The sequence below is a fragment of the Lepidochelys olivacea genome, assembly GCF_965140295.1.
Source record: "Lepidochelys olivacea isolate rLepOli2 genome assembly, chromosome: 8".
Taxonomy (NCBI): Eukaryota; Metazoa; Chordata; order Testudines; family Cheloniidae; genus Lepidochelys; species Lepidochelys olivacea.
This window is the reverse complement of record NC_140418.1, coordinates 49,324,163-49,351,098: the sequence shown is the minus strand read 5'-3', so window position 1 is coordinate 49,351,098 and position 26,936 is coordinate 49,324,163. Positions and strand designations below refer to the sequence as shown.

The window sequence follows — 26,936 nt, the reverse complement described above, 5'->3', positions numbered from 1 at the left end:
CAAGTATCGTCCTGGTTGATCATGATCAGAGCCTTCAATATTAAAGGGAATAGTGGGAAAGCATACATCAGATCTGTATCCAAACTGAGGAAGAAAGCATCTGTTAGATGCCCCTGCCTTGAACAAAAACCAACAGCATTTGGTGGTGTACCTTGTGGCAACTAGGTTTATATATGGAGTACCCCACAGGGCAAAAATTCTCCTGATCACAGTGTCTTTCATGGACCATTCTTATATCTGTGGATCTGCTTAGCTGGTCCACTAGGTGGCTGAAGGCTACCATATAAATCTCATGAAGAATACCCCTCTCCCAAGGCTTTAGTGGCTCCTCCCCAATTCTTAATATAATATACTGCTGTTATAACTGTCCATGGCCACTTGAACCACATATCCTTTCACCTGAGGGAGGAAAGATCTGAGTGCCAGACAGCTCGCTCTTAACTCCAGAGCACTGATCGGGGAGGTGACACTCTTGCTGATTCCAGAGCTCTCTTGTTACACGGTTGTTGACATGGGCACCCCAGCCTGTTTTCAAGGCACCTGTTGTAATTGTCATGATGGGGAAGAAGGGCTGAACCTCAGCTCCCTGCATTATATGATCCTTGTCCGTCCACCACAAGAGTTTTCTAGATCTTGTTTGTAATAGTAATTACGAGGTTCCCGTAGTCTATTGCAGGTTTGAAGTTTCTTGCCAACCAGTGGCATGAGGTATCATCTTTAGTCTCACATAAGGTTGATGTCATAAGACCTAGTAGGGAGAGGAAGAACTTCACCTTCTGAGATGGATTCTGAAGCAGATACTGAATGGGCATATGACATCTTTAGGAATTTGTCCTCCAGAAGCCCTCGCTATCGTGGAGTTTACAATTACTCCTGTGAAAGGGGCACTTTGTAAAGGCATTTACAGATATTTCTTTTTGTTAATCCAAATACTCAACCTCTGGAACAGAGACCACGTGAATCAAGTGTCTATTTCCAGCTTATGTTTGGAAGCTGCTTTTAAGAGCCAATCATCTAAATACAGGAATCAGGAAAATCCCGTCTTCTCAGAAAAGCTGCCGCTATGGATATGCACTTCATAAAGACTCTGGGTGCCCTGGAGAGCCCTAAGGGAAGGACCCTGTATTGGAGATGGTCCTGTCCTGTGCAAAATGAAGGTACTTCCTGTGTGATGGTCTTATTGAAATATGCAGTTAACTGTCTTTCAGGTCAAGAGCAGCAAACCAATTGAGATAGGAAATCGATAATGAAACCCACTATTAACACTTTGAAGCAAAACCTTCAAATGTACCTGTTTAGTTTCCTCAGATCCAGAACTGGGCAAAAACCTCCACCATTCTTTGGTATTAGAACACATGAGGAATAGAAACACCAATTTCTGAAATTTACCATAACCTCTTCTACTGCTCCCTCCCTTAGTACAGAGTTGTTTTTTTCTCTTAACACCATCTTGTCAGAGGGCTTCCTGAATAGGGAAGGAGAAGGTTCGTTGGGAAGGAAGATTTTGAACTGGATGGTATAAACAGTCTTTTATAGTGTGGAAAACCCACTTTCTGTGGTGATCTTTTGTGAATTACTGGGAAATTGGCTTAAATGGTCTCCAAAGAAAAAGGAACAAAAATCAAAGTTGGGATTTGCTGTTCTCAAACCTTATGTCAAACCTAAGGTCGAACTGCTGGTAAAGAAGTGGAGGACAAATTCTTTTATCTCAGCGTGGACTTAAAGGGACATCTTCCATACCAGTGTTGAGAAAAAGATGATTGCTGTTGGTGGTAGTGTTGTTGAAATAGGAAGAAGAAGAAAGTGGATAATACGGTCTTCGATATCTGAAGGCCGGTGTAGGAATTCATCTCTTAAAAGGCTGTAAGAGACTCAGGGATTTACACACATCTCACAAACCAGAGGCAGATGGGCTGAAGGCAGCTGAGGCAATTATTTGGATCTGTTTTGATCCAATATATTTTAGACTATTTTTTATCTGGATAAGAATATCTTTGATAGAATAGTACAGTGATAGAATTTATATAATGGAGCATTTAAAGTATTTTCAAGTGGTTTTAGAATAAACTTACCATACCTGTAAACTGCCTGATCATTAAAACAAAGAATCTGCAGAGGAGGGTTTTTTGGTTGTTTTGTAAAACATTTTTAAAAGGAAAACATACACAGACCACACAATTATGGATTTTATGACTTCCCCACAGCTGAGTCTGAAGCACTGGAACTTTCAGGGACATCTCAAATTGTTTTGAAGTTTTCTTGCTGCAGAGTGGCAGGGAAACTTTAGAGCAGTGCATTAGGACAGCTGAAAATATTACTGCCAAACAGATGTTAACAGTAGACTTCCTTCAAGAGAGCAGTCCCCTTTTTATAAAGCTAATGGGTGGCTCCTCCTCTTGGACATTCCAGTCCCACACAAGTAAAGAAAGCTATAAAAACACAGTTGAGAGTCCAAGAGATCCAATATGCACACTCATTTGGTGTACTCTAACATTAGAGTGAAAGGCTTCTGCTGTATCTCCCCAAAGAAACTGTATCTCCCGAAACTGCTGAGAGTGTGACTAAAACAAGGAGAAAAGGAGTACTTGTGGCACCTTAGAGACTAACCAATTTATTTGAGCATGAGCTTTCGTGAGCTACAGCTCACTTCATCGGATGCATGCCGTGGAAACTTTTTGCGAATACAGACTAACACGGCTGTTACTCTAAAACAAGGAGGTAACTCCAAAACTTGACCTAAGATTAAAACAACGAGGAGTCCTTGTAGCACTTTAGAGACTAACAAATGTATCTGGGCATAAGTTTACCCACTTCATCAGATGCACGCATGCATCTGATGCAGTGGCTTTTAGTCCACAAAAGCTTATGCCCAAATACATTTGTTAGTCTCTAAGGTGCCACAAGGACTCCTCGTTATTTTTGCTGATACAGACTAACACAGCTACCACTGTGAAACCTGATCTAAGATTAGTGCTTCCTAAACTAGATTAAATCAGTGGACTCTTATGTCAAGATTTATTTGACTGTAGCCAGATGTAGTTCTTATAGATTTAATGTTGCTGACTACTGGATGTTCTTATGCTCCGTGGGCATCTTTACACCAAGTACAGCATGCAGTATCTTGCACCAGATATTCATATTTCCTTTAATTTATTTCTGATACCTACTATAGTTCATCCAGTATAGAGATTAATCATTCGCAATACTTCAGCACCGGGAGATGGGGAGGAAACCATTTTGGAGTTACAAAAGCTACAATACAATCCTAAATCAATGAACTGCTTAAAAAAACTGATTAGCTATCTTTAGTAGCCACTTTTTCTTAAAACTGGTACAAGACTATTGTCAAGCTGAAACTTTTACAGCATGCCAAATTTCAGTTGTAGATAGTACCAGCCCTTTAAATAGAGTTTAATCATTAGAATTAGATGAACAGTTTCTGAACTGCTTTTAAGAATCCTAACGAGAACAGAACAGGAGCAGGATTTAGGGGCAGTATTTTGAGACCCTACTGGTAAAGAACACCGTGTATTGCTCTTGCATGCCCTCTCCCCAGCACTCACAGATGCACTGACAGCCGCTGAAGGGGGAAAATCACAATGTTCTCCAAGAGGGTAACACATGGAGAACCCCAGAAAACCCATCCTCCCAACAGTGACAAGCTACCTAGCAGGCTAGTGCAACACCCTAATAACAAATTCATGATATTTTGATTTTCTGCTTGAGCCTTTGTTCCCTTGATCAGCCTCAATCAGCCTTGTGATCACCCTCCCCGTGTGTGATTAACGAGGGGGTAGGGCTGACCCAGGATGGAAGGCCTTAAAAGCCAGAGGCTAAGCAACCAAGGGGAGCTAGCGAACAGGGGACTGCAAACAGGGGAATTTGTGGGAGGGAGACGTAATAAAAGCGCTATGGTTAGGAAGGGCCATATTGCCAGTGCCAACACTGCTCCTGTCTCCTCCACCTGCGCCTGTATCCAGACAGGTTTCAGAGTAACAGCCGTGTTAGTCTGTATTCGCAAAAAGAAAAGGCGTACTTGTGGCACCTTAGAGACTAACCCATTTATTTGAGCATAAGCTTTCGTGAGCTACAGCTCACTTCATCGGATGCATACTGTGGAAACGGCAGAAGACATTATATACACAGAGACCATGAAACAATACCTCCTCCCACCCCACTCTCCTGCTGGTAATAGCTTATCTAAAGTGATCATCAAGTTGGGCCATTTCCAGCACAAATCCAGGTTCTCTCACCCTCCGCGCCCCCCCCCCCCCCACACACACAAACTCACTCTCCTGCTGGTAATAGCCCATCCAAAGTGACCACTCTCTTTAAAATGTGCATGATAATCAAGGTGGGCCATTTCCAGCACAAATCCAGGTTTTCTCACCCCCTCCAAAAACCGCACACACAAACTCACTCTCCTGCTGGTAATAGCTCATCCAAAGCGACCACTCTCCCTACAATGTGCATGATAATCAAGGTGGGCCATTTCCAGCACAAATCCAGGTTTTCTCCCCCCCCTCCCCCCCACCACACACACACACACAAACTCACTCTCCTGCTGGCAATAGCTCATCCAAACTGACCACTCTCCTTACAATGTGCATGATAATCAAGGTGGGCCATTTCCAGCATAAATCCAAGTTTAACCAGAACATCGGGGGGGAGGGGTGTAGAAAAAAACATTGTATCCAGACAGAGCCTAACAATGGATGTCTCTACCCAGATCCTGGTGTGGATTTGCAGAGACTGTGGCCTACATTTCCCACTCACAGAAAGCCAGGCTGGGGGGACCATCCAGTGTGAGAGGTGCCTGCTGGTGGAATCTCTCAGGAAGCAGGTGAGAGAGCTACAGGAGGTGGTGGCTAGGCTGAGGAGCATCCGTGCGCACAAGGAATTCCTTGACAGTGTTCATATGGAGACTTCCAAGGCTGAGGACGCTATCAGCTAGAGAGGACTGCTGTCATGCCACCAGGTGAGGAGAATATGGCTCTGGTACAGGGAGGACACTGGCTGCTGGTTACTTCTGGCAGCAAGCAGTGCTCCACCCCACTATGGTGATGGAGAACCATTATGCTGCCCTGGCAACAAGTAATGAGGAATCACCTCCAAAGGTTGAAGAGGAGAAGCCAAATACCCCCAAGGGTAGGAGGATCACAGCCTCCACTCCCAGGAGGAAACGTAGGGTAGTGGTGGCTGGAGACTCTCTTCTGAGGGGGACAGAAGCACCTATCTGTCGCCCTGACATGGCATCCTGGGAGGTATGCTGACTGCCAGGGGCCTGTATTCAAGATGTTACAGAGGGATTGTCGAGGATCATCTAGCCCTATGACTACTACCCCATGCTACTCATCCATGTGGGCATTAATGATACTGCAAGGTATGTCCCTCAGCAGATCAGAAGTGACTACAGGGCTCTGGGAGTAAGGGTGAAGGAGTTGGGGCACAGGTGGTGTTCTCTTCAGTCCTTCCAGTCAAGGGTAGGGACTTCAGTAGAGACAGATGCATCTTGGAGGTGAATGCCTGGCTGCGAGGATGGTGTCACCAGGAGGGCTTCAGCTTCCTTGACCATGGGATGCTGTTCCAGGAAGGAGGACTGCTAAACAGATATGGGGCCCACCTATTGAGGAAGGGGAAGAGCATATTTGGCTACAGATTGGCTAACCTAATGAGGACTTTAAACTAGGTTCGACGGCGGCAGGTGACCAAAGCCCACAGGAAAGTCAAAAACATGGAGACCTGGGAGAAGGGTCAGAATATGGGGGGAGCGTGGGCTGTTATAGCAGAAATAAGGGAGAAACAAGACAGAACTGCAGGGGCGGGAATCATATCAGTATCATAGATATCTGTATACTAATGCGAGAAGTATGGGGAATATGCAGGAAGAACTTGAAATGCTAGCATATAAACACAACAATGATGTAGTTGACATCACGGAGACTTGGTGGGATATTGGTATAGAAGGGTACACCTTGCTCAGGAAGGACAGGCAGAGAAAAATGGGAGGAGGTGTTGCCTTATATATTAAAAATGTATACGCTTGGACTGAGGTTGAGATAGAAAAAAAGAGACAGCCTTGTTGAAAGTCTCCGGGTAAGGAAAAAAGGGGTAAAAAACAAGGGTGATGTCAAGGTAGGGGTCTATTACAGACCACCAAACCAGGAAGAAGAGGTGGAGGAGGCTTTTTTTAAACAACTAACAAAGTCATCCAAAGCACAGGACTTGGTGGTGATGGGGGACTTCAACTACCCAGACATCCGTTGGGAAAATAACACAGCAGAGCACAGATTATCCAACTACTTCTTGGAATGTACTGGAAACAATTTTTTATTTCAGAAGATGGAGAAAGCTACTAGGGGTGAAGCTGTTATAGATTTGATTTTGACAAATAGGGAGGAACGAGTTGAGAATTTGAAAGCGGAAGGCAACTTGGGTGAAAGTGATCATGAAATGGTAGAGTTCATGATTCTAAGGAATGGTAGGAGAACAGCACAATAAAGACAACGGATTTCAAGAAGGCAGACTTCAGCAAACTCAGGGAGTTGATAGGTAAAATATCATGGGAAGCAAGTCTAAGGGGAAAAACAACTGAAGACATTTGGCAGTTTTTCAGAGAGACACTATTAAGGGCACAAGAGCAAACTATCCCACTGCATAGGAAAAACAGGAAGTATGGCAAGAGACCACCCAGGCTTAACCAGGAGATCTTCAATGATCTAAAACTGAGAAGAAGAAAAAAGTCCTACAAAAAGTGGAAACTTGGTCAAATTACAAAGGATGAATATGAACAAACAACACAAGTATGTAGGGACAAAATTAGAAAGGCCAAAGCACAAAATGAGATCAAACTAGCTAGGGACACAAAGGGTAAAAAGAAAACATTCAACAAGTACATTGGAAGCAAGAGGAAGACCAAGGACAGAGTAGACCCGTTATACAATGAGGGGGGAAAGACAATAACAAAATGTGGAAATGGCAGAGGTGCTTAATGACTTCTTTGTTTTGGTTTTCACCAAGAAGGTTGGTGGGCGACTGGATGTCTAACGTAGTGAACGCCAGTGAAAATGAGGTAGGATCAGAGTCTAAAATAGGGAAAGAACAAGTCAAAAATTACCTAGACAAGTTAGATGTCTTCAAATCACCAGGGCCTGATGAAATGCATCCTAGAATACTCAAGGAGCTGACTGAGGAGATATCTGAGCCATTAGTAATTATCTCTGAAAAGTCATGGAAGACAGGAAACATTCCAGAAGACTGGAAAAGGGCAAATATAGTGGCCATCCATAAAAGTGGAAATAAGGACAACCTGGGGAATTACAGACGAGTCAGCTTAGCTTTTTTACCCAGAACGATAATGGAGCAAATAATTAAGAAATCAAGTTGCAAACACTTAGAAGATAATGAGGTGATAAGTAACAGTCAGCATGGATTTGTCAAGAACAAATCGTGTCAAACCAACCTGATAGCTTTCTTTGACAGGGTAACAAGCCTTGTGGATAGGGGGTAAGCGGTAGATGTGGTATATCTTGACTTTAGTAAGGCTTTTGATACTGTCCCGCATGACCCTCTCACAAACAAACTAGGGAAATGCAACCTAAATGGAGCTACTATAAGGTGGGTGCATAACTGGTTGGAAAATTGTTCCCAGAGAGTAGTTATCAGTGGTTCACAGTCATGCTGGAAGGGCATAACGAGTGGGGTCCCACAGGGATCAGTTCTGGGTCTGGTTCTGTTCAATATCTTCATCAACGATTTAGGTAATGGCATAGAGAGTGCACTTATAAAGTTTGCGAATGATACCAAGCTAGGAGAGGTTGCAAGTGCTTTGGAGGATAGGATTAAAATTCAAATGATCTGGACAAACTGGAGAAATGGTTTGAAGTAAATAGAATGAAATTCAATAAGGACAAATGCAAAAAACTCCACTTAGGAAGGAACAATCACTTGCACACATACAAAATGGGAAATGACTGCAGAGCACTATGGAAAGAGATCTGGGGATCATAGTGGATCACAAGCTAAATATGAGTCAATGGTGTAACGCTGTTGCAAAAAAAAAAAAAAGCAAACATCGTTCTGGGATGTATTAGCAGGAGTATTGTAAGCAAGATACGAGAAGTAATTCTTCTGCTCTACTCCACTCTGATTAGGTCTCAACTGGAGTATTGTGCTCAGTTCTGGGTGCCACATTTCAGGAAAGATGTGGACAAATTGGAGAAAGTCCAAAGAAGAGCAACAAAAATGATTAAAGGTCTAGAAAACATTACCTATGAAGGAAGATTAAAAAAAAACCCTATTTTTTCAATCTGGAGAAGAGAAGACGGAGATGGGACATGATAACAGTTTTCAAGTACGTAAAAGGTTGTTACAAGGAGGAGGAGAAAAATTGTTGTTCTTAACCTCTTAGGATAGGACAAAAAGCAATGGGCTTAAATTGCAGCAAGGGAAGTTTAGGTTGGACATTAGGAAAAACTTCCTGTCAGAATGGTTAAGCACCGGAATAAATTGCCTAGGGAGGTTGTGGAATCTCCATCATTGGAGATTTTTAAGAGCACGTTGGACAAACACCTGTCAGGGATGGTATAGATAATACTTAGTCCTGCCTTGAGTGCAGGGGACTGAACTAGATGACCTCTCTAGGTCCCTTCCAGTTCTATGATGAAACAGATTCTGGTTCAGAATTGTTATCCTAACAAATGGATGTATTTCAGATGTTTTATCTGTGGTATTCATAATGAAAAAACTAATGGCTCCATTTTGTGTGGGCCTTTTGTTGAATTCTATTTAACAAACATTCATTTAATAGACTTATTACTCTCCCACTAGTATTTAAAACCAATTACATATATAGAGTACTTAGCACTACCTTTTCAATAACTGCAGCTGTCTTTAAAAAGCCAGGCACAGTAGATCCGATTCAGTGAGTTTGATATTATTAACTTATATAGTAACTTAGAAGTAATTAGTCTAAGTGCCTTCTATAGCACATGCAAATAAACACATCCTTGCCCCCCGAAGAACTTACAGATTTGCTTGGCTAAGCAGGTGGATTTTTGGTAGTGATCTGAAGGAGCAGAAAAGGTTCATGAGGAGTTTTAACTGAGAACCTGTTACAAACAAAAGAAACTGTGCAGTGGGTAAGGGTGACAAGAAAGTAGTCAGGAGAGAAGCTTGAGCAGAGCACAGGGAGTGGAAAGGAATGTACAGAAGGAAATTAGGTTAGATGTAGGTGGTAATGTCAATAAAAGTGAAGTTTAAACTAAATGTAGGAGAATAGGGGAAGTCAATAGAAAGATTGACGGTGACAAGGTATGGTCAGAGTAACAATAGGAAGATGCTACTGACAGCAGCATTTTGAACATATTAAATAAAACAGAGAGATAACAGTGAGGAAGACCAGAGAGAAGCAGGTTTCAGTAGGTAAGCGGAGATAAGAAGCACCAGAGCATGGACCAGAGAGTGTTTTGGCAATAATGATGGAGAAAAGGGGATAAATTATCAGAACTAGTCAGGAAATGTATGTCATTTCCCACAAAAACTTGACAAAAATGAAAAAAATTAATTTGTGTAAAAAAAAAAAAAAAAGATTCTCAATGACCATATGATTTTTTGTTTCAATATAAATGCAAAAGAGGAAAAATAACCTCTCACACAAATTTCTATTTTATTGAAACAGCATTTTTTGTTTAAAAAAATCAGCCAGTTCTATAAATAAGACAAACTTATTTCTCTGGACTGCCAGAATCAATGTAACTCTAAATTAGAAGTACATTACATTTACATTAAGGTAAAATAGTTCATAGGGAGATAAGATCAGTTCTTAGGAAGCAGCAATGACTTTGTAGATGCAGCTAAAAATTTGGACATGAATGTGAACAAAGCTAGCCATGTTGGCTCCTGCTCATTGAGAAAAAAGGCTGGATATTTGTAAGTTACATATTGAACTCGTATGGGAAAAAATATTTCCCAATAGCTATTTGAAAGATCACCTAAACACAGAGCGCAAAAAAAAAGGGGGGGGGCCTTTAAAAAGCTACATAATAGTGTGTTTCTAGCTCTGTGAACAGCTGTAGCAAACAAGTGTTTCCATTCAGTATCACCCTTATTTCTTGTTCATGGTTTGAACAGACTTCAATTTTTACAGAACTTGTTTGCTATTCAAAATTCTTCAAGTACCATTTCATGCTGACAAATTCCAACATGTTGATTATTTGCAGATTATTTGCTGAGTGTCTGCTATTTTTATTACCACTATGTGATTAGTCACCATCACATGGTATTGCTTCTTTTTCCTCTTTGGAAGAGCAATTAAAACAGTGGCTGGGGGAGGACTGAATCAGATTATTATAATAGAGGCTGAGAGTAGATACAGAATTATCTCATCACATCAATATGAACTAATTGGGAAGGGCATGTGTGGTCCCCTCTCCATCCATGAAAGGTTGGGTCATATTCTGGCTTAGTTTATATAAAAAAAAACCCAACATATTTTGAAACAGTTAAGGTTGTGTCAGGATGCATCCCACACTCTCAACACCTTAAAACATGGAAATAAATTAAGAGAAAAGTCTCCTGCATTCTTTGCTACTTTCACATTACCTATAACACAGTCGATAACACTCTCCCATCAGGCTTTCAATTTTCTCTCCAACTGATACCAAAAAGCAATGCATAGCTCAGCTTCAAATTCATGCTGTTGCACAAAGCCTTAATGGTGACCTCATGTGCCCATATCATTTATATGAGCAGAGTGGCATATCTGACTATCACACAAACCATTCATATGGGAAGTTAATCTGCCTCTACAATGCTAAAGTCATCAAGGTTTTGCATGAAAACTCTGGGACAAAGCTCTTGGGTTAGGACACACAGACAGACTGACTCAGCCCCCTCACAGTAGTATGAGCAAAGGACCATTACATTGTGGCTATGTACATGGACCCCACTTTTTAAAATATCAGATGTATTTTACATGTGTTTCTCCCTTTCCTTCCTGAGGGGGCAACAGGCAAAGAACTGGTAGCAAAGACTAACAGACTGGCAACATGCATTCAGCAAGGACCTGATCCAAACATCAGGGAGCATCATGCTGCTCAGAGGAGTGCAACAGAAACAACAGCAGCAGCATGACAGAGGCAATTCAGAGGTGAAAAGATCCCTGTGAAGCAACTTGGAGAACTTCAGACTGGTCAACCTTTTCCCCACGCGCCCAGTAGATTCAGCTGAAGCCAGGGCTGCACAGATGGCCACAGACTTTATTAATATTTATATCATGCTCATTGTGTCTCTCCCCTTCATTCCCCAACACAGGTAGGATATATGCAAGGTCCCATTGTTGTACTGCCCATACAGACCCTTAGTTGTACTGGCATAGTGAAAGGGATCTGCAACTGGACTTTCACCTGTGCAGTTTCATCCTCCCTTCCCCCCCAAACTTACTTGGAGTGACTTTTTAGAAAGGTAGGTAATACACAGGTAATGTGAAGAAAATTACTTTAATCAAAACAAACATCCTCTTCCATACTAAAAAAAATACTTATCTAGTAGCAGCAGGGAAGAACAGAAAATGGAGTTGGATGTGAATGAGGACAACATTCAAGGACTATGTGCTCCTTGGTGAAAATCTGCAAATGACTGTCTGATCTTCAAAGAGAACATATACTGCCTTTTTTTGCAGATCATTTGGCTTCAGTTATATAATATTGTATAGGAGTGGGCTAGGGCCTGCAAGACAAAGCTAGAGCAACCACCGAAATACTATCTTCGGTACTCAAGGACTAGCATTCAGCATCAATGACAACCTAGTGCTAGTGCAAGTCAATACATCAAAAAACTTTCAGTCGGACCATGTTTTTATTGTTTCATTTGATTACACTATGTTTGCATTCATCTGCCTCTTTGTACTCATATGAAATCTAAAAATTTGTAGTAGGCAACGGCCACATCTTCCTACTTATGTCTATTCGTAGTTTAGCATTATTGTAGATTTGTATGACCTGTAAAGACAAACTGTTGTGTATTCTCTTGAACATCTGCTATCTGTTGCGGAAAAAGGCAGTATATTGGCCTAGCTTAACAGGCTAGGCTACACTAACAGTACTGCTAAAGTAAAGTCTGCTCATGAAACCTGGGGGATGAAAGACTGTTACATCTAAAGAGGGTGTTACTACTGCTAGTCTTCTGCAATTTAATTTTTAAGCTTGTTTAAAACAATTTTTCTATTCTATTAATACCAGCACATTATGTTTGTGTGATACTTTCAGAATTTTGCAAGGTCTGTCAGGAAACCAACTGGAGAAATATAACAAATGGTCCAACTATGAGATTTAATGTTCAAATAATTTGCTGTGCAGTGAAATGTTTTAGCACTCCAAACACTCAAAAATTAGAAATGCTCACCTCAAGTCACCCATGAATTAATTTAACAGTAAAACAGTTCCCCCATCCTAACATATTTGTTTCAAAATATTTTAGAATAATTTTAGCAAACATTAAGCTACAACTATTGAAGCAAAAACTTAAAATATGGGGAGTGTGAATGAAAGGTTAACACAGTAAACACACACTCCCACCTTCCCCAGACACAATTCTCCTGCTCAGATTGAATGGGAAGCTAGAGATGGATGGCATAAATAGGGTAAGGACATACATTGCCTGTAGAGGAAAAGGAGGTACACTGATAGAAGGAGGACATAAATCCAGAGGGGAGACACTTCACCTCTCATTCAAGTAAATATTTGTTCACCCCACTATCCAGGGCATGGCTTTGATGTGGCTGGGAACAATGGCAACAACTTCTGGCATCTCAACTAGCAACAGCGGAAGCAGCGTTCCATGTACCTTTGCTCTTGCAATGCTGGTTTAGTTCATCATGTTGGGGCTGCTTCTTTCTCCGCTCCCTCCCTCCTTCCTCATACTGCATTGGGTGGGGGAGTGAGAGGATAACATGCTGCATCTGGGCCTGACCATCCACTGCCCCTGCCACTGGCTGATGTGAGTGGTGCTGGGCCAGGTGGAGCATGAGGGAGGGTTGATGCAGTTTTCTGCCTGGACAGGGTAACCCTTGTGGGCTCCCAGTTTCAGCCCTGCCCATCTCAATCTAGTTGCTTGGTCTGCAGTGATGATGGGAGCTAGGCTAATCCACAGTTTTGGCATCTGGAAACGATTTTTCTCATAAGGCAAAACTGGCAAATTGCTGTGTGGGTTTTTTTTACCTTCCACCTGACACTCAAGAGGTCTGGCTTTGGCGTTTAATTATTTCAACTTTGGCAGATTCCAGTGCAGTTGGCAGGTTAGAAAGGGTCCTACTGAGAGCGCTGTAATCTAGTGGCATACTTGGGCATTGACCCTGGTCACAGCACAGCATGGCGAGGGGTCATGCCGATGTGTCTCATGCTGCTTGCAACTCCGCATCTTCTCTCTCCTTCTCCACATTGGAGGCAGGAGACTTGGGCTTTCAGTCAGAGTACCTTAGCAGAGCTGAGGGTGGAGAGGGTGCATGACCTTCACAATTACACACAAGTTTATAGTACATCAGGGTATACCACATAAGAGAGCTGCAGTGGAACAACCTTACTGGATAGTTTGAGGTGGTTACCCCAGTTAGGTAATATTTTAAATAAAGTTGTGGCCTCTGCATTTAAACAATATTATGGTGGGTGTCACGCTGCTTCCATGTCCATAGCAAATAGTTTTCACAACGAGCCAGTTCTCTCCTTCCCTCCTCTTCCCCCTTTCCAATCTACTGCTTGGTGGAATTGTGGCACAGACCCTAAAAAAGAACCAGCAATCCCAATTCACAGATGAGGGATTCTCTGGATGAATCTTTGCCAGATCTCCCCCATGCTGCTGCTCCTCTTCATGGGGTGATGTGATGGTAGATTTGAGCAATATTATTCTGCGCACATTGGCTCACCTGACTTGCAGACAGCAATAGTCCCTCTCCCTGCAGCCTCTGAAGCAAACATGGTCCAGTGGACCTTTCCAGCCCTCTCTGCCTTAATCCCTAGCTTCTTCCTCATTTTCAGATAAAATCCTATAGGGGCCCTGCCCTACTTTTACTCAAAACAAGTTTTGTTTACTCATTTGTTTGCTCAGCTATAGAGCAAAAATTTGTTTGTAAAAACATTTGTACAAAAAGAGAAGACTCCACTCATGTATATTCATAAATAGCAAATACAAAAGGGTGCTAACCATGGAAAATTAGAAGTTGGTATATACTTCACTTAAATCTTAATAGATAATTTTCCCCCACTCTTCATTCAGCATAATTCTCTTTACAGTTCACTAGTTTTACACCCACAGTGATGACAAAGCCAATTAAATGCAGCACAATAGATAAGTGCTCCTAAAAATGTAAATTCCTTCAAAATGTACTGTACCATCTGAGTTTGACATCTCTATGAAAAGGCAAAAAAGAGAAGGTTATTTTTTTTAATTTTATTTTAAAGCGTGGAACGAGAGATACTTGGATATCTAGTGGGAGCAATTCATAACCCCTAGGGACCACAACAGTAAGAGTTCAAGTCAATCAACCTAAGGTACAAAGGTGAAAACCTATAATGTAATTTGCATCAGAACCCAGACACACCAGAAAAAAGGTCACAGAGGTTATCGAGGGCATAGGTAACTTCACAGACACCCCGCCCCCCGGAGACTTGATAAACCAATAAGGAGACCTTTAAAAAAAATCAATATGCCATTTTATAAGTAACTAAGGTAAAGAATGCAGGGCAGGTGTAATGTAATCACAGTGGTTCAATCTCAAGAGTGGCTCATTTCTGCACTCTGCACAAGCTACACCCGATTACTGTCATTTATTATTTAAAAGGTAAAATGTCAGTTTTACAGAGCATAAATTGAAGTGACTATATTTTAGCCTTTGATTAGATTAGCAGATAAAATGGTTATCAAAATCACATTTTTAAGCATTCCAGAAAGCCAACTGAATTGAACCAGAGTTGATAGACCAGATTTTTGAAAGTGTCAATGCAGATTCCACGATGATTTTTTTAATATGTATAAGCGTTAGCACATCCATGCGTATACTCCATTTGTCCTCAGTTTGCACTATTGGGTGCATGAATGAGGTCCACAATGTAAATTTCATGATTTGCACACACTGTGCGAAAGTGTACAAAACGTTTGCCCACACAAAACTGAATGTGCAGTGATTAGGATTTTACAAATTTAGCCTAAAACAAAATTGAAGTTCCTAAAAAGAACCTTACGGCCCCAAGATATCCTATGTGGTCTGTTTCCATACAGGGGACTGGAAAATCCTCAAATTTTTGCTAGCTGTTTCTACTCATCATTCTGTTGGAGGAGTGGGGCTTGCCCCAAAGCAATAGTAGTGAGGGGAACTGGCCCAAAGAAATAGAGGTTACTTACCTGTATCTGGAGGTACTTCAAGATGTGTGGTCCCTATCTGTAAGCATGCACATGATTTGCTTGAGTCCAGAAATTTTTAGTAAGCAGCGTCTGTTGGTCCACATATCGCAATTGTTCTACTTGTGCTCCAAAGAAGAAAGTATTAAGGGCAGTGTGGACAGACACCTCTCCAATTCGTTTTCTTACCAGGGAGAGGGGTAACTAGGGGCTGAGCACCAGGATGGCCCCCCCTTTGTGGTCGCTGCTCCCCAAGGGCTCTGCTGGCTCTGGAGCTAGGGAGGTTCTTACTGGTTGCCTGAGCAGTCAAAGGGGGCTATAAGCTGAGGAGCAGTCGCAACCCTGGGCACCAACTGCAGGAGACGGGGGACCTCCACAGCTGCTTGCTGCATGGCACCAGCCGCCCTGCAATGCCCGGCTCCAGCTTCCCGCCTCCAACCTGGCCAGGAACGGAGGGTGTGGAGTTGCCCCTGAGGCTGCCTCTCTGTGGGTAAAGCACTGCAATTTGGGGGAGGAGCAACACCCCCCACACCCCCTAACTCTGCCCATGGGCTCAGCACTTCAGCCCCACAGGGGGTGCCGGGGCTCAGGGTTTCAGTCACAGAGCCCCATGGCCCAGTTGAAATGACTTGTAGCCCCGCCAGGGGGCCAGGGACCCCCAGTTGAGAACAGCTGTTTTAAAGTGTATAAAACTCATTGGTCTTCTCACTAAAGAGGTTATACTCATCGAAGGGAAAGTTCTCAATGTTATTCTGGTCCTCCCTGAGGTATCCCTGGGATTTATAGGGAATTATAGACCAGTCAGCTTAATTTTGGTACCTGAAAAGATAACGAAGCAAATAGTCAAACAATCAGTTTGTAAGAACCTAGAAGATAAGGTGATATGTAACAGTCAAGCTGGAAGGGGATATCGAGTGAGGTCCCACCGGGATCTGTCCTGAGCCAGTTCTATTCAGGATCTTCATAAATGATTTGGATAATGGCACAGAGTACACATATAAAGTTTGCGGACAAGCTGGAAGGGGTGTGAGCGCTTTGAAGGACAGGATTAGAATTCAAAATGATCTTTACAGACTGGAGAAATGGTCTGAATTAAACAGGATGAAATTCAAAAAGGACAAACGCAAAGTACTATACTCAGGACGGAATAATCAGTGGCAAAAATACAAAATGGGAAATGACTGCCTAGGAAGAAGTACTGCAGAAAGGGATCTGGGGATGATGGTGGGTCACAAACTAAATATGATTGAGTCACAGTGTAATACTGTTCTAAAAAAAGCCAACATCATTCTGGGATGTGTTAGCAGAAGTGTTGCAAGCAAGACAAGTAGTAATTCTTCTACTCTACTCAGCACTGATAAGGACTCAATTGGAGAACTGTGTCCAGTTCTGGAAAGATGTGGACAGAGGAAGAGCAACAAAAATGATGAAACATCTGGAAAACATGACCTACGAGGAAACATTGAAAAACTGGGTTTGTTTAGCTGGAGAAGACTAAGTGTGGGGGCTTGATGAGAACAGTCTAATTATGTAAAGGTTGTTATAAAGAAAAATGTGATAAATTGTTCTCCTTATCCACTGAGGACAGGACAAGAAAGTAATGGGCTTAAATTGCAGCAAGGGAGATTTAGGTTAGACATTACAAAAAACTTCCTAACTATATGGATAGTTAAGCTTCAAAACAAATTAACTAGGGAGGCTGTGGACTCTCCATCTTTAGAGGTCTGTAAGAACCAGTTAGACAAACACCTGGGAAGGATGGTCTAGAGATAATCCTTAGTCCTAGCCTGAGCGCAGGGGGCTGGATTAGATAACCACTTGAAGTCCCTTCCAGTCCTACATTTCTATGATTCTATTGTATAATTACAATCATAACTCATGTCTCATGACTACAGCTGTGACAATGGCTCTAGAGGCAGTATCTACTGTCACTTGAAGTGACATCTTGGCCACCAGCCTGCTTCCATCAGTAAGGGCTTGGAACTGGGCCCTAGCTTCCCAGGGAAGTCTGTTTTTAAAGTCAGCAAATTTGGCATAATTCAGGAAATCGTATTTTGCTAACAATGCCTCATAGTTAGCAGCTCTGAATTGGAGACTAGCAGATGACACTTTCCGACCCAAAAGGTCAAGATGTTTTGCACCTTTGTCAGTTGGGGTAGTCTTTGAGAACTCTGGGTCTTTGTGCAGCAACTTGAACCACTAAGAAGTTGGGAACTTAATGAGCGGAAGAAACCTCTGACACTTTCTCTGGCAAAAAATATACATTTTCTCACTCTCTCTGGGGTAAGGACACACCAATCTAGTGGGTTTCAAAATGGCTTGATTAACTGCAAGGGCCACCTTCAAAGGGCCAGAGGCTTGGAGGATGTCCAATAGGCGCTGTTGTGTGTCCTGGTCTTCTTCAAAGAGATATCTGGAGCTCCGTTGTCACACACTGCAATAACTCCTGTTCTGCTTTTGGTCATCAGATAGAGAGGGAGATGATGGAGCAACCACCTCTTTCAATGAGAATGATATACCCACCAGAACAACTGGATCCAGCTTGACTTCCTCCTAAATTCTGACAGAGCCAACTGGAATGGCTAGGAGATGACAGTTGGTGTGATTCCTGCACAGATCCACGATGCCTACTATATGGATCCCACAGGCCCCAGTAAGACCAGTACGGATTGACCAGAGGGGAAGGAGTGTAAGGCATCTGAGACCAGTGGTTGGAAGGAGGTAGACAGTTCCAGTACCTTCTTTGGTCTCGTTTCCCTTGTAGGAGAAGGGGGGAGAGGGAGCCTCATCTGGAATGTCAGTCACTTGATAAAATTATAGGCTCCTGTTCTACCAGCAGTGCCAATGATACTAGGGGAAGGATCTTCGAAATTGTGGACATAGTAGGGGAGGATACTCTTCCTCACAAGGTGGTCTCTCCGCATGTAGGTATGTTTCTAAAGGGGCCGAGCATGAGTGCAAGGGAGCTTGTGGGCAGGACAGAGTGAAGACATCCTCCAGCGAGGTAAAGGCTTCAGTCCTCAGTGTTTCAAGGGCTTCTGAGGAGTAGATCAGTGGATCCAGGTCATGCAAATGTCTTGTTTGAGAAATCTGGCATGGAGAACCAGAGGTGGATTAAGGTTTCGTGAGGCCCTGGACCAGAGCATACCCTCTGCCTGCAGCCTCACCCCCATTCCACCCACAGCCCCAAACAGCCCTGCCCATCCCATCCCCCAATATGGCCCCCATTGGCTCCCTTCTGCCCCACCCCTCACTATGGCCCCAAGACCAGAAAGCTCTGTTCCCCCCTTACCTGGGCCCTGAGGCTGCAGCAGGAAGCCAGATCTCCTCCAGTCCCAGGATTGCAGCAGTGGTTGGGGCTTCCCCCACTGCCCCGCATTTCTGCGGAGCCTGAGCAGGGAGCAGGCTGCTGCCCCTTCCCAGCCAGGCTCTCTCCCAAGTAGCTCTGCAGGCAGTGTTCCAGCGTAGCTGGAGAGGCTCTAGCCCCGTCCCTTCCTCTCCGGCTCTGAGTCTGGCCCTGGCCCTTCCTCTCTCTGCCTGGGCAGCTGCTGGGGAGCACTGGACCCTCCCAGTCATTGAGCAGGGTTGGGGCATAGGGGCTTCCCCTGCCCACCCGCCCACCCGGCACTGCGGCCAGGGAGTGGGGTCAGGGGAGTGCAAAGACTTCCCTTGCCCCGCCCAGTGCTTGTCTGCTGTGGGCGGGATGCCCATTTTTCCAGGGTCTCTCAATTGGCTGGGGACCTTGGGCACGGGTCCTGTGGGCCCAGTTGATAATACGCCACTGCGAGAACATCGGAGCCATCGGATGGGATCCCCATCATTGAACTCCTACACGGAACCATTGGGTACCACTCATTAGGTTTGCAGGATGGAGCGGGACCCAGTACGATTGGATCCTTCTTCCTTCATGCCTGTCCTTCTAGGACAGAAGGGTTATACAGACCTAACTCTTTAGAACCCTCACATGAGGGCTCACTTGACTTTGACAGGATGGGGAGGAATCCTCTCTCTTAGAAGCAGATTTGGACAGAGATCTGTCCTTATGCCTATGTTCATGTCCCCTTCTCCTGTGAGAGGATTTCTTAGACTTAAGAGCTTTTGCCTCTACTCTGGAAGTCATGCTCGGAGGTCTGCTGCTCATAGTCTGAGGCCATTGTATGGGGAAGGTCTCTCCAGCCTGAATCTGAATGAGATTTCACGTCCTGCTCCATGAGGTGCTTCTGCAGAGAAAGCTCTCGTCCCTTATGAGTTTGGGGAGGGGAAAGAGCAGCAGATGTGGCACTTGATGGCAATAAGAGTCTCCCCAAGGCAATAAAGGCAGTGCTAGTGGTAGTTGCTGATGGAAAAGGTGCAGGAGAGACAATTCTTGAACACCGGAACTCTTGGCATAGTCCCTCTTCAGAAGGAGAAGCTCCCTGGGGTGAGAAGAACTAAACGAATTATGCTAACTATAAAAATACTAAAAAAAAACTAAACTATTTGCAACTATTTATAAATTATATTTACAGGTTCACAGTAAAGAAAGATCAAAGTGGACAAGGAGGATTCTGACTCCGTCCATGTGGTGGTATGAAGGAACTGGAGAGGTGTCGGTTCACACTACCCTTTATAGTCTGTTTGGAGTACGAGGAGAGTAACTTCACATCCCAGACCAAAGAACACTGTGTACTAAAAATTTCTGAACCCAGGCACATGGTACACATGCATACCCAAATGTGGAATACATATAGAGACCAATCGAAGAAGAACCCATAGAATCCTATCAAATACTCATGAATATCAAGGATATCCACAGAGGGCCATGGTCATTCACAGAACAGCCCTATGCTGCGAAGATTATCATACAGAACGTGCTGCAGATGGAAATTATCACTTAGCCCTCAAGGGGAGTGGGTTTGACAGAGAGAAGGGAGAATATACTCATATAATGCTTACCCAGTCCACCACAACTTGCACGTATGTGTCCTGTGGATTTGGCAGAAGGAAGAATATGATGCTGTCCAGAGCACCCATCATCCCTGTCCTATCCATTCCTGACCTAATCACAAATGAGTTCCCACAGACAAATTTTCATGGGGTTGGGGAGATTTGGGTACAGGAGAGAGAAGTAAGGATGTCATGCAGCTAGGACCCTAACTACAAACTATTGCCCCCTAGCAACTTTTGTTATAAAACAATTCTTGAAGAGAAGCAGCCATAAAATTCCAAATTTCAACATTTGGCATGAAAAATTCACGTCATACAACTCTAGGTAGGTTTGCATCCCATGGAAATGTTTTGCATTTAAATATTTATTTTTTTAAAACTGAGAATTCACACTTGAATCACTCACTTTACAATATGAACATAAATCAAACTAAACTATCAAGTGCGTGTTACATTGAGCGAGAAAAAAAATATACAGCAATATACTGTACTAAATTTTTCACCACTTAAAGGGATTAGAAACTACCCAACAGCACAATAATATTGCTGCAGGAGTTGATTCAATGTATTTTTAATAACTGAAAGGTTAACTTGCAATGCAGTAAGAATAGTCTAATGTTAGAGAACTGCATGTACAACCTGTAAAAATGAGAGATTGACTCATCTCAGGTGTAATTTTTTTATTTATTTATTTATTTTTAAGTGAGACACTATGGATTTGCACACGCATTAGAAGCTGTTGTATAAAAAGGTTAAATCTTGTGGGACTGCAACCAAGGTTTCTGTCTGATAGAAGGTCATCTTGTCCTATGTTCAAACAGACTGTCCTCACAAACTGAACAGGTTTTAGTTTTTAGTTTTTATGACTACCGTGGGAATTAAAAGCCAATGCACATTTAAAGTTGTTTGGTTGAGGGAGGACCCAACAGCAGCAGCCTGTTTTTGGGTTCTGACACAGTTCTTATGAATTAAACGAAATATCAGCTATTTTTAGTTTGTATAAAAAATGCAGAATGGACTACTCCCCCAAACGGTTCTTATGTAATTTATTTGTTCTTATGTAATTTCCACAAAATAGGAATTCATTCTGAGATACTACTCTCCTCCACTAACTCTGCTTCTGTAACTCCTTGATTCTCTCATCCTCTTTTCTCCTGCCCCAGAGACCATGGTGATGCCACTGCGATTCTTTCCTCTTGCTAAAAGAACAGGAGGAGTTGTGGCACCTTAGAGACTAACTAATTTATTTGAGCATAAGCTTTCGTAAGCTACAGTTCACTTCATCGGATGCTGTTTCCTGTCCCTCCCCACTCCACAACTTTTCTTCTTTCAAAGTCAACTTCATAAAACTTTGCAGTGTTGTTGTAGCCATATTGGTCCCAGAGTATGAGACACACAAGGTGGGTGAGATAATACATTTTATTGGACCAACTTTTGTTGTTGGAAAGTACAAGCTTTCGAGCTACCCAGAGTTCTTCAAGTCTGGGGAAGGAAATCAGAATGCCTGCACTAAATACCAGTTGGGACAGACTAAATGAAGTGGGCAATTGGGGCATAGACCATTATGCATGCAGGGTTTGAAGTGGGCAATTAAGGACAGTGTGGTGTATTACAAAATGTTAGACTGAGCCACAAAACCATGTCCCCGTTAAGTTCATGGCTTTCGTTGTTTATCCGAGTTTGAATTTAAGTTAAGAGGCTTGCCTTTTGAAGAAGTTGTGCAGGTTTCCTTTGAGGACAAATATTGAAAAATTAGAGATGGAGTGATCGCTTTATGAAAACTGTTCATGCACAGGTGATATGGTGTTTTTGTCTTTCTACATTTTTTGTCTTTTACCATACTCTGAGATGATCAGATCATTTTACATTGCTCACTCTGTCCTTACCAACTCTCTCTCTCTGGGTCCTCCAATACATAACTCTCTCAGATTTCTCTGCAGCTTTCAGACCCCTCCATCACTTGGATCTCCCTCTCATCTTCGAATTTCATGATGTCTATACACAACACCAACCTCTCCTCCACGTCGCAATCCTCACATGCTATTACTTTGTTCTTATTTCTGGAGAGTGAAGCCATCTCAGAAGAGTCCAAGGACCAGGGGACTTCAGGAGGGAAGAACAAATGTGTAGCAGAAGTTCTACCTCTACCCCCCAACTTTTTAACAAAAAAATTCAACTTCACCTCCCTAGTAAGATTCACGTATGTTTAATCACATTCCAACATGGCTCGATAGCACAGTCCCTTCCTTCTGCACCAGCATCAGTGCAGAGACTCATTCTTTCATATCTGGAGGACGCCCAATTCAATTCCTGGTGTGTCAGGCCTAATCATCTTTAAGAAATCTGTTGCTATACCAAAAGGCTGACCGTTCCTTAGTTTTCCTTTCAGCACTGCATTTCAGGAAATCATGCGAATGTTCTATAAGATGACTGACCTTTGGGCAGATGCTTCTTAATTATCAAGCTACTCTCTCCAGAAGTGTCACCTGACTAATAAAGTGTTACTTATTTCTTTTCTTTTTTTTTTTTAAAAAGGAGGAATCACTTTTTGAAGACTATTCTTTGCCAATTTACAAAAATATAAAAGTTTACGAAGGAAAATAATGCCATTAAAACTATCTTACAGTTGGCTATACATTAAATAAATTCAACTTTTTGTATAATTTTGGCACATCTGTAAAGAAAGCATTTTATTTATCATCTATTTCCTACTTCTGAACTACTTTCTGAAAGCACTGAATATTAAGTATGACTTTATGTGGGCAACAGCAGGGAGGCCTAGTTTTTAAAATCATACAAAACTATATCAAGAGAACTCAAAAGCCGTCATTGCAATAACAGTTTAATGACTGTGGGAGATACAAAGAAGACAAGTTAATTCGTGAAATTATTTACACCTAGTTGCTGTATATCAACTTCATATCAAAAGAGCACTGAGCTGGTGGACTGAAGTGGACAGCAGAAACAAAAAATCAGACCGAGTCATCAAGGATGGTCTTCTAAGGGTAACCAGTATCATTAGAAATCAAAACATTAACTCAAAAATAATACCTTTCTCCTTCCCCCAATCAATCCAGTCTTAGGACCTCAAATGTGGAACCCTGCCTTTCCATGAGCAATCTCCTAAGCAACCAGTTTACACTCTTTCCCCCAAGTATGTGTGTGGAAGAGGAGGAAACTGAGGTTAACACCTTTCACAATTTCGTGACCTTATACCAGGACCAATTCTGGCAGGCTATAGAATCCCCCAGTGGAAGGAAAAACAGGGAGAATCAGTTCAGCTGCAACCACTGGAACAGTAATGAACAACAGTTTCATTTGTTTGCCATAGTTTAGTGCCTACTTATTCTTCATTCCTCCATCACACACTATAAGGAGTGAATTTGAGAAACCCTGTGCTGTACTTCATATGCCTGAAAACTGCTTCCCTCCCCAGCCACCTCCCAGCCCTCCAAAAAGAAGATCTGTTCTGTTCTGAGAAGCAGTTCTCAGGAAGCTTGGCCAGGCATGTGAGGAAACAGCAGCATGAGGGGGATACTTGAACTTCAAGTTTGGGTCTTAGATGACCAGGAGAGGTGAGGGAGCACTGTCTTTTCCTCACTAGTTAGCAGCTGCCTAACTTCATTTCATGTTGCCCCTCATGGGGGTCTTTTAAGTCTCCACCCTCCTAGCTATTTCATATTGCCCTTTTTCTATAGGATGCCTCCAGACCCCCACTTTCAGGTGCTTCATGCTGCCCCCATCTAGGGGTTCTTTCCTGGCCACTGATGGCTCTTTGTCTGGGGACTTCTGTCAGGGCAAATTTAAATGGGGGAGGAAATGAAAAAATTATTACAAAAGAAGCCCCTATGAGCGTGCTTGAACCAGCCATGCCTTGCACCTTGTCAAAATTCAAAATTACACATTAATAATTCACTCTCCCACTACTTTACCATGCTTTATGAACATGAGCACAGATACCCTAATACATTTCACTTGAGACCTCTTCCAACAACATATAAGGGAAAGTTTAGTCAATATATATCTGGATCTCTTTTAGTTAAATTATAGTTTGAATTAAGCAACCTTGTTAGCAAGGTAAGGCAATTTAGTGTGGAGGTTCAATGCATTCTTCTGCTTTGACAAGCAAGCTGTTAATATTAATTAAATAAGACTATAGTGATCCCCTAAGCAGGGGAACATTTCTGAGCCGCCCCCAGCTCTCAGGTTTGATGACTGAGCTGACAGAAATATGAGCTGCAATGCTAGTGATAAAATGTAATGGAAATGTATGTTAGGCTGATATGAAAAATTCCTAAATGGCCACTGTATGATTTTGCAGAGATCTTTAAAAAAGACAAACTGGAAGTTACTGTCATGAAACCAAAGCACCAGTAAGAACAAAAATATGGTTTATTTATTAGAAAAACACAATCCCGATTTTCTATAAGTTCTTGCTCTTATGACACAATTAAATGTATTTCCCATTCACATGAAAATGCTAATGACCTTAAAACCACCATGGGAAGAAAATCCACATGTCCACCAATAAAACAGCAGCATAAAAGTCCTTCTGAACCACTCTCTTCATATATGGACTGAAAGACTATTCTGTCCTATTTCTTAAAGTGACATTTCCACTCCTAATCATGGCATGAGTCAGCTAGCTCACAAAGGACCACGGAATGCTTAGTCCTGGGGTTGGCAGAAATTGAGATAGCTGCAAAGGGTAAGTAAGCAAGAAGAGGATGCAAATAAGGCATCATACACTTTTATGGCATTATGTAAATAAATAATATTGCAAGCTTCAAATGTCATACAATGAATCATGAGGAAAATGATGGAGCGAATAGAGTGGGGAACAGCACTTCATAAAGAATAAAGAACAACCCCGCAAAACCCATACATGGATGAACTAACTGGTAACCTATGAGATGGGAAAGTCCCTACAATACAGAATATATGCCATAGTCAGGACCAGGTAAAAAGGGAGGCGAGAGGGAATATGGAGCCGGTATGTATGGTCCCTGATCCTAAACAGAAATTAAACAAATAAATAAATCTTAGTCAAGATCTAAAATACAAATGAAAAAAACTTTGGAATTTTTAACTATTATATTTTTCCATAATAATAATTAATAATCTGCAAAAGAAGGTACATAAGAATGGAAATATATGTAGAACAACTGGTAGTGACTCATTTAATCAGCACATCTAGCAGGATGGATAACTTCTAGGCAAGTAATCTAAATGCAGTTTCCATGAGAACAGTGTTACATCGTAATGACATTTTTAAAAGAGGATTATTTCCTTTGCAAGTATTTTGAATTTAACATATGGAAACTAACATTAGGTTTAACTTACCATTTTATTTTTCCTGCTGTGCACACCTCTGTACTCTTATTTACCCTATTTTTAAATAAAACTGTTTTACACAACATCAAGAGGGCAAGCTCTAGAGAATATTTATTCTCTAATAGCACAGTGTTCATTACATTCTGGAATAATCACTTGTTATTCTCAATAATAATCACTGGGAAAAAAGGAATTAATTGTGCAATAGTAATTGACGCCTGCTCCATCAAACAAGCTGCTGAAAGGACACTTACTACAAATTTAAAATATATTCAGGATAGATTGCCAGCATGAAGGAAAACATCCACAAATAATTTTTAAGTTATATAAAAATGATCCACAGGCACCAGGGATTGAGTCAGAAATCATTACTACTATAAACAGCTAAGAGCTTCCTGGCATCACTGTTAATTATGAGAGCTCTTTCTAGAGAATAATGGACTCTGATTGGAAGAAAAACCCTTTAACAGAAGCTTGCTATCTTGTTAGCCTAACGGGTGAGGAGGAATGGCAAGTTTTGGTGCAGACTGCTGTATGGATGCACCCTGTTTGCTGCTGCATCTGGATAAAACAGTCTAGATAGGACAGTCTAAAAGTGTTGGGCACTGCTGCTGGTAGTGAAGATGCACTAGTTGTGAATGACAGATGATTTTTTTTTTTTTTTGCTATTATAATACATCCCTGATGGGCACAAATAGGAAGAAATCTATATGGGAATAAAAGGCAGAAAAACTATGAAAAAAGCAGCATATACGGGAATTTTACATGTTCATTTTACTCTTACCTTCTTCTGCCTCATCCTCCTGTGGCGATAGCGGACCCCCTCCACTTGTTGGACTGACTGATTCATCATCTCTCTCAGACTCCCGCTGCAGACTTACAACTTCATAAATTGCATCTCCAGCATTTGTGTGGCTTTTCCCTGCAGACTAAAAATAAGGACATAAAATGAGTTTTAATGTTAGGTTCTTGCTATTCACCAATTCCATGTTTCTGCTGGTTTGTTCAAAATAGGCTTAAACCAAGGACTGATATAGTAGTTTGGGGGCAAGACTGTCCAATTTCAATGGAAGTTGCACATGTGGATTGAGATTAGCATAAGACATTGCTGAATGTAATTTGAGGAAGAAGAAAAACAGCAATGAAAACAGGCAGAACAGTTATTGTTCAAGCTCCTCCTGCAACAACCTTTATGTATTTGAGGAATTATAACAAAAACTTTACAATTTAAATGTAACAAACTGAGACAGAGAGGAGACTGCTTCAATAAAAAATCGCAAAGAACA

The 26,936-nt window shown here is 42.1% G+C and overlaps 1 protein-coding gene across 2 annotated transcripts in view; it reads right to left on the bottom strand.

The window, feature by feature from the left end:
- The window catches only part of RABGAP1L (RAB GTPase activating protein 1 like), a 528,106-nt gene that overhangs the window by 382,383 nt on the left and 118,787 nt on the right, over positions 1–26,936 (bottom strand). For both annotated transcript variants that reach the window (XM_084635917.1, XM_084635918.1), the window contains exon 11: positions 26,435–26,579. In XM_084635917.1, coding sequence (XP_084492043.1) covers positions 26,435–26,579 — 145 coding nt within the window. The remainder of the gene's footprint in view (positions 1–26,434; positions 26,580–26,936) is intronic.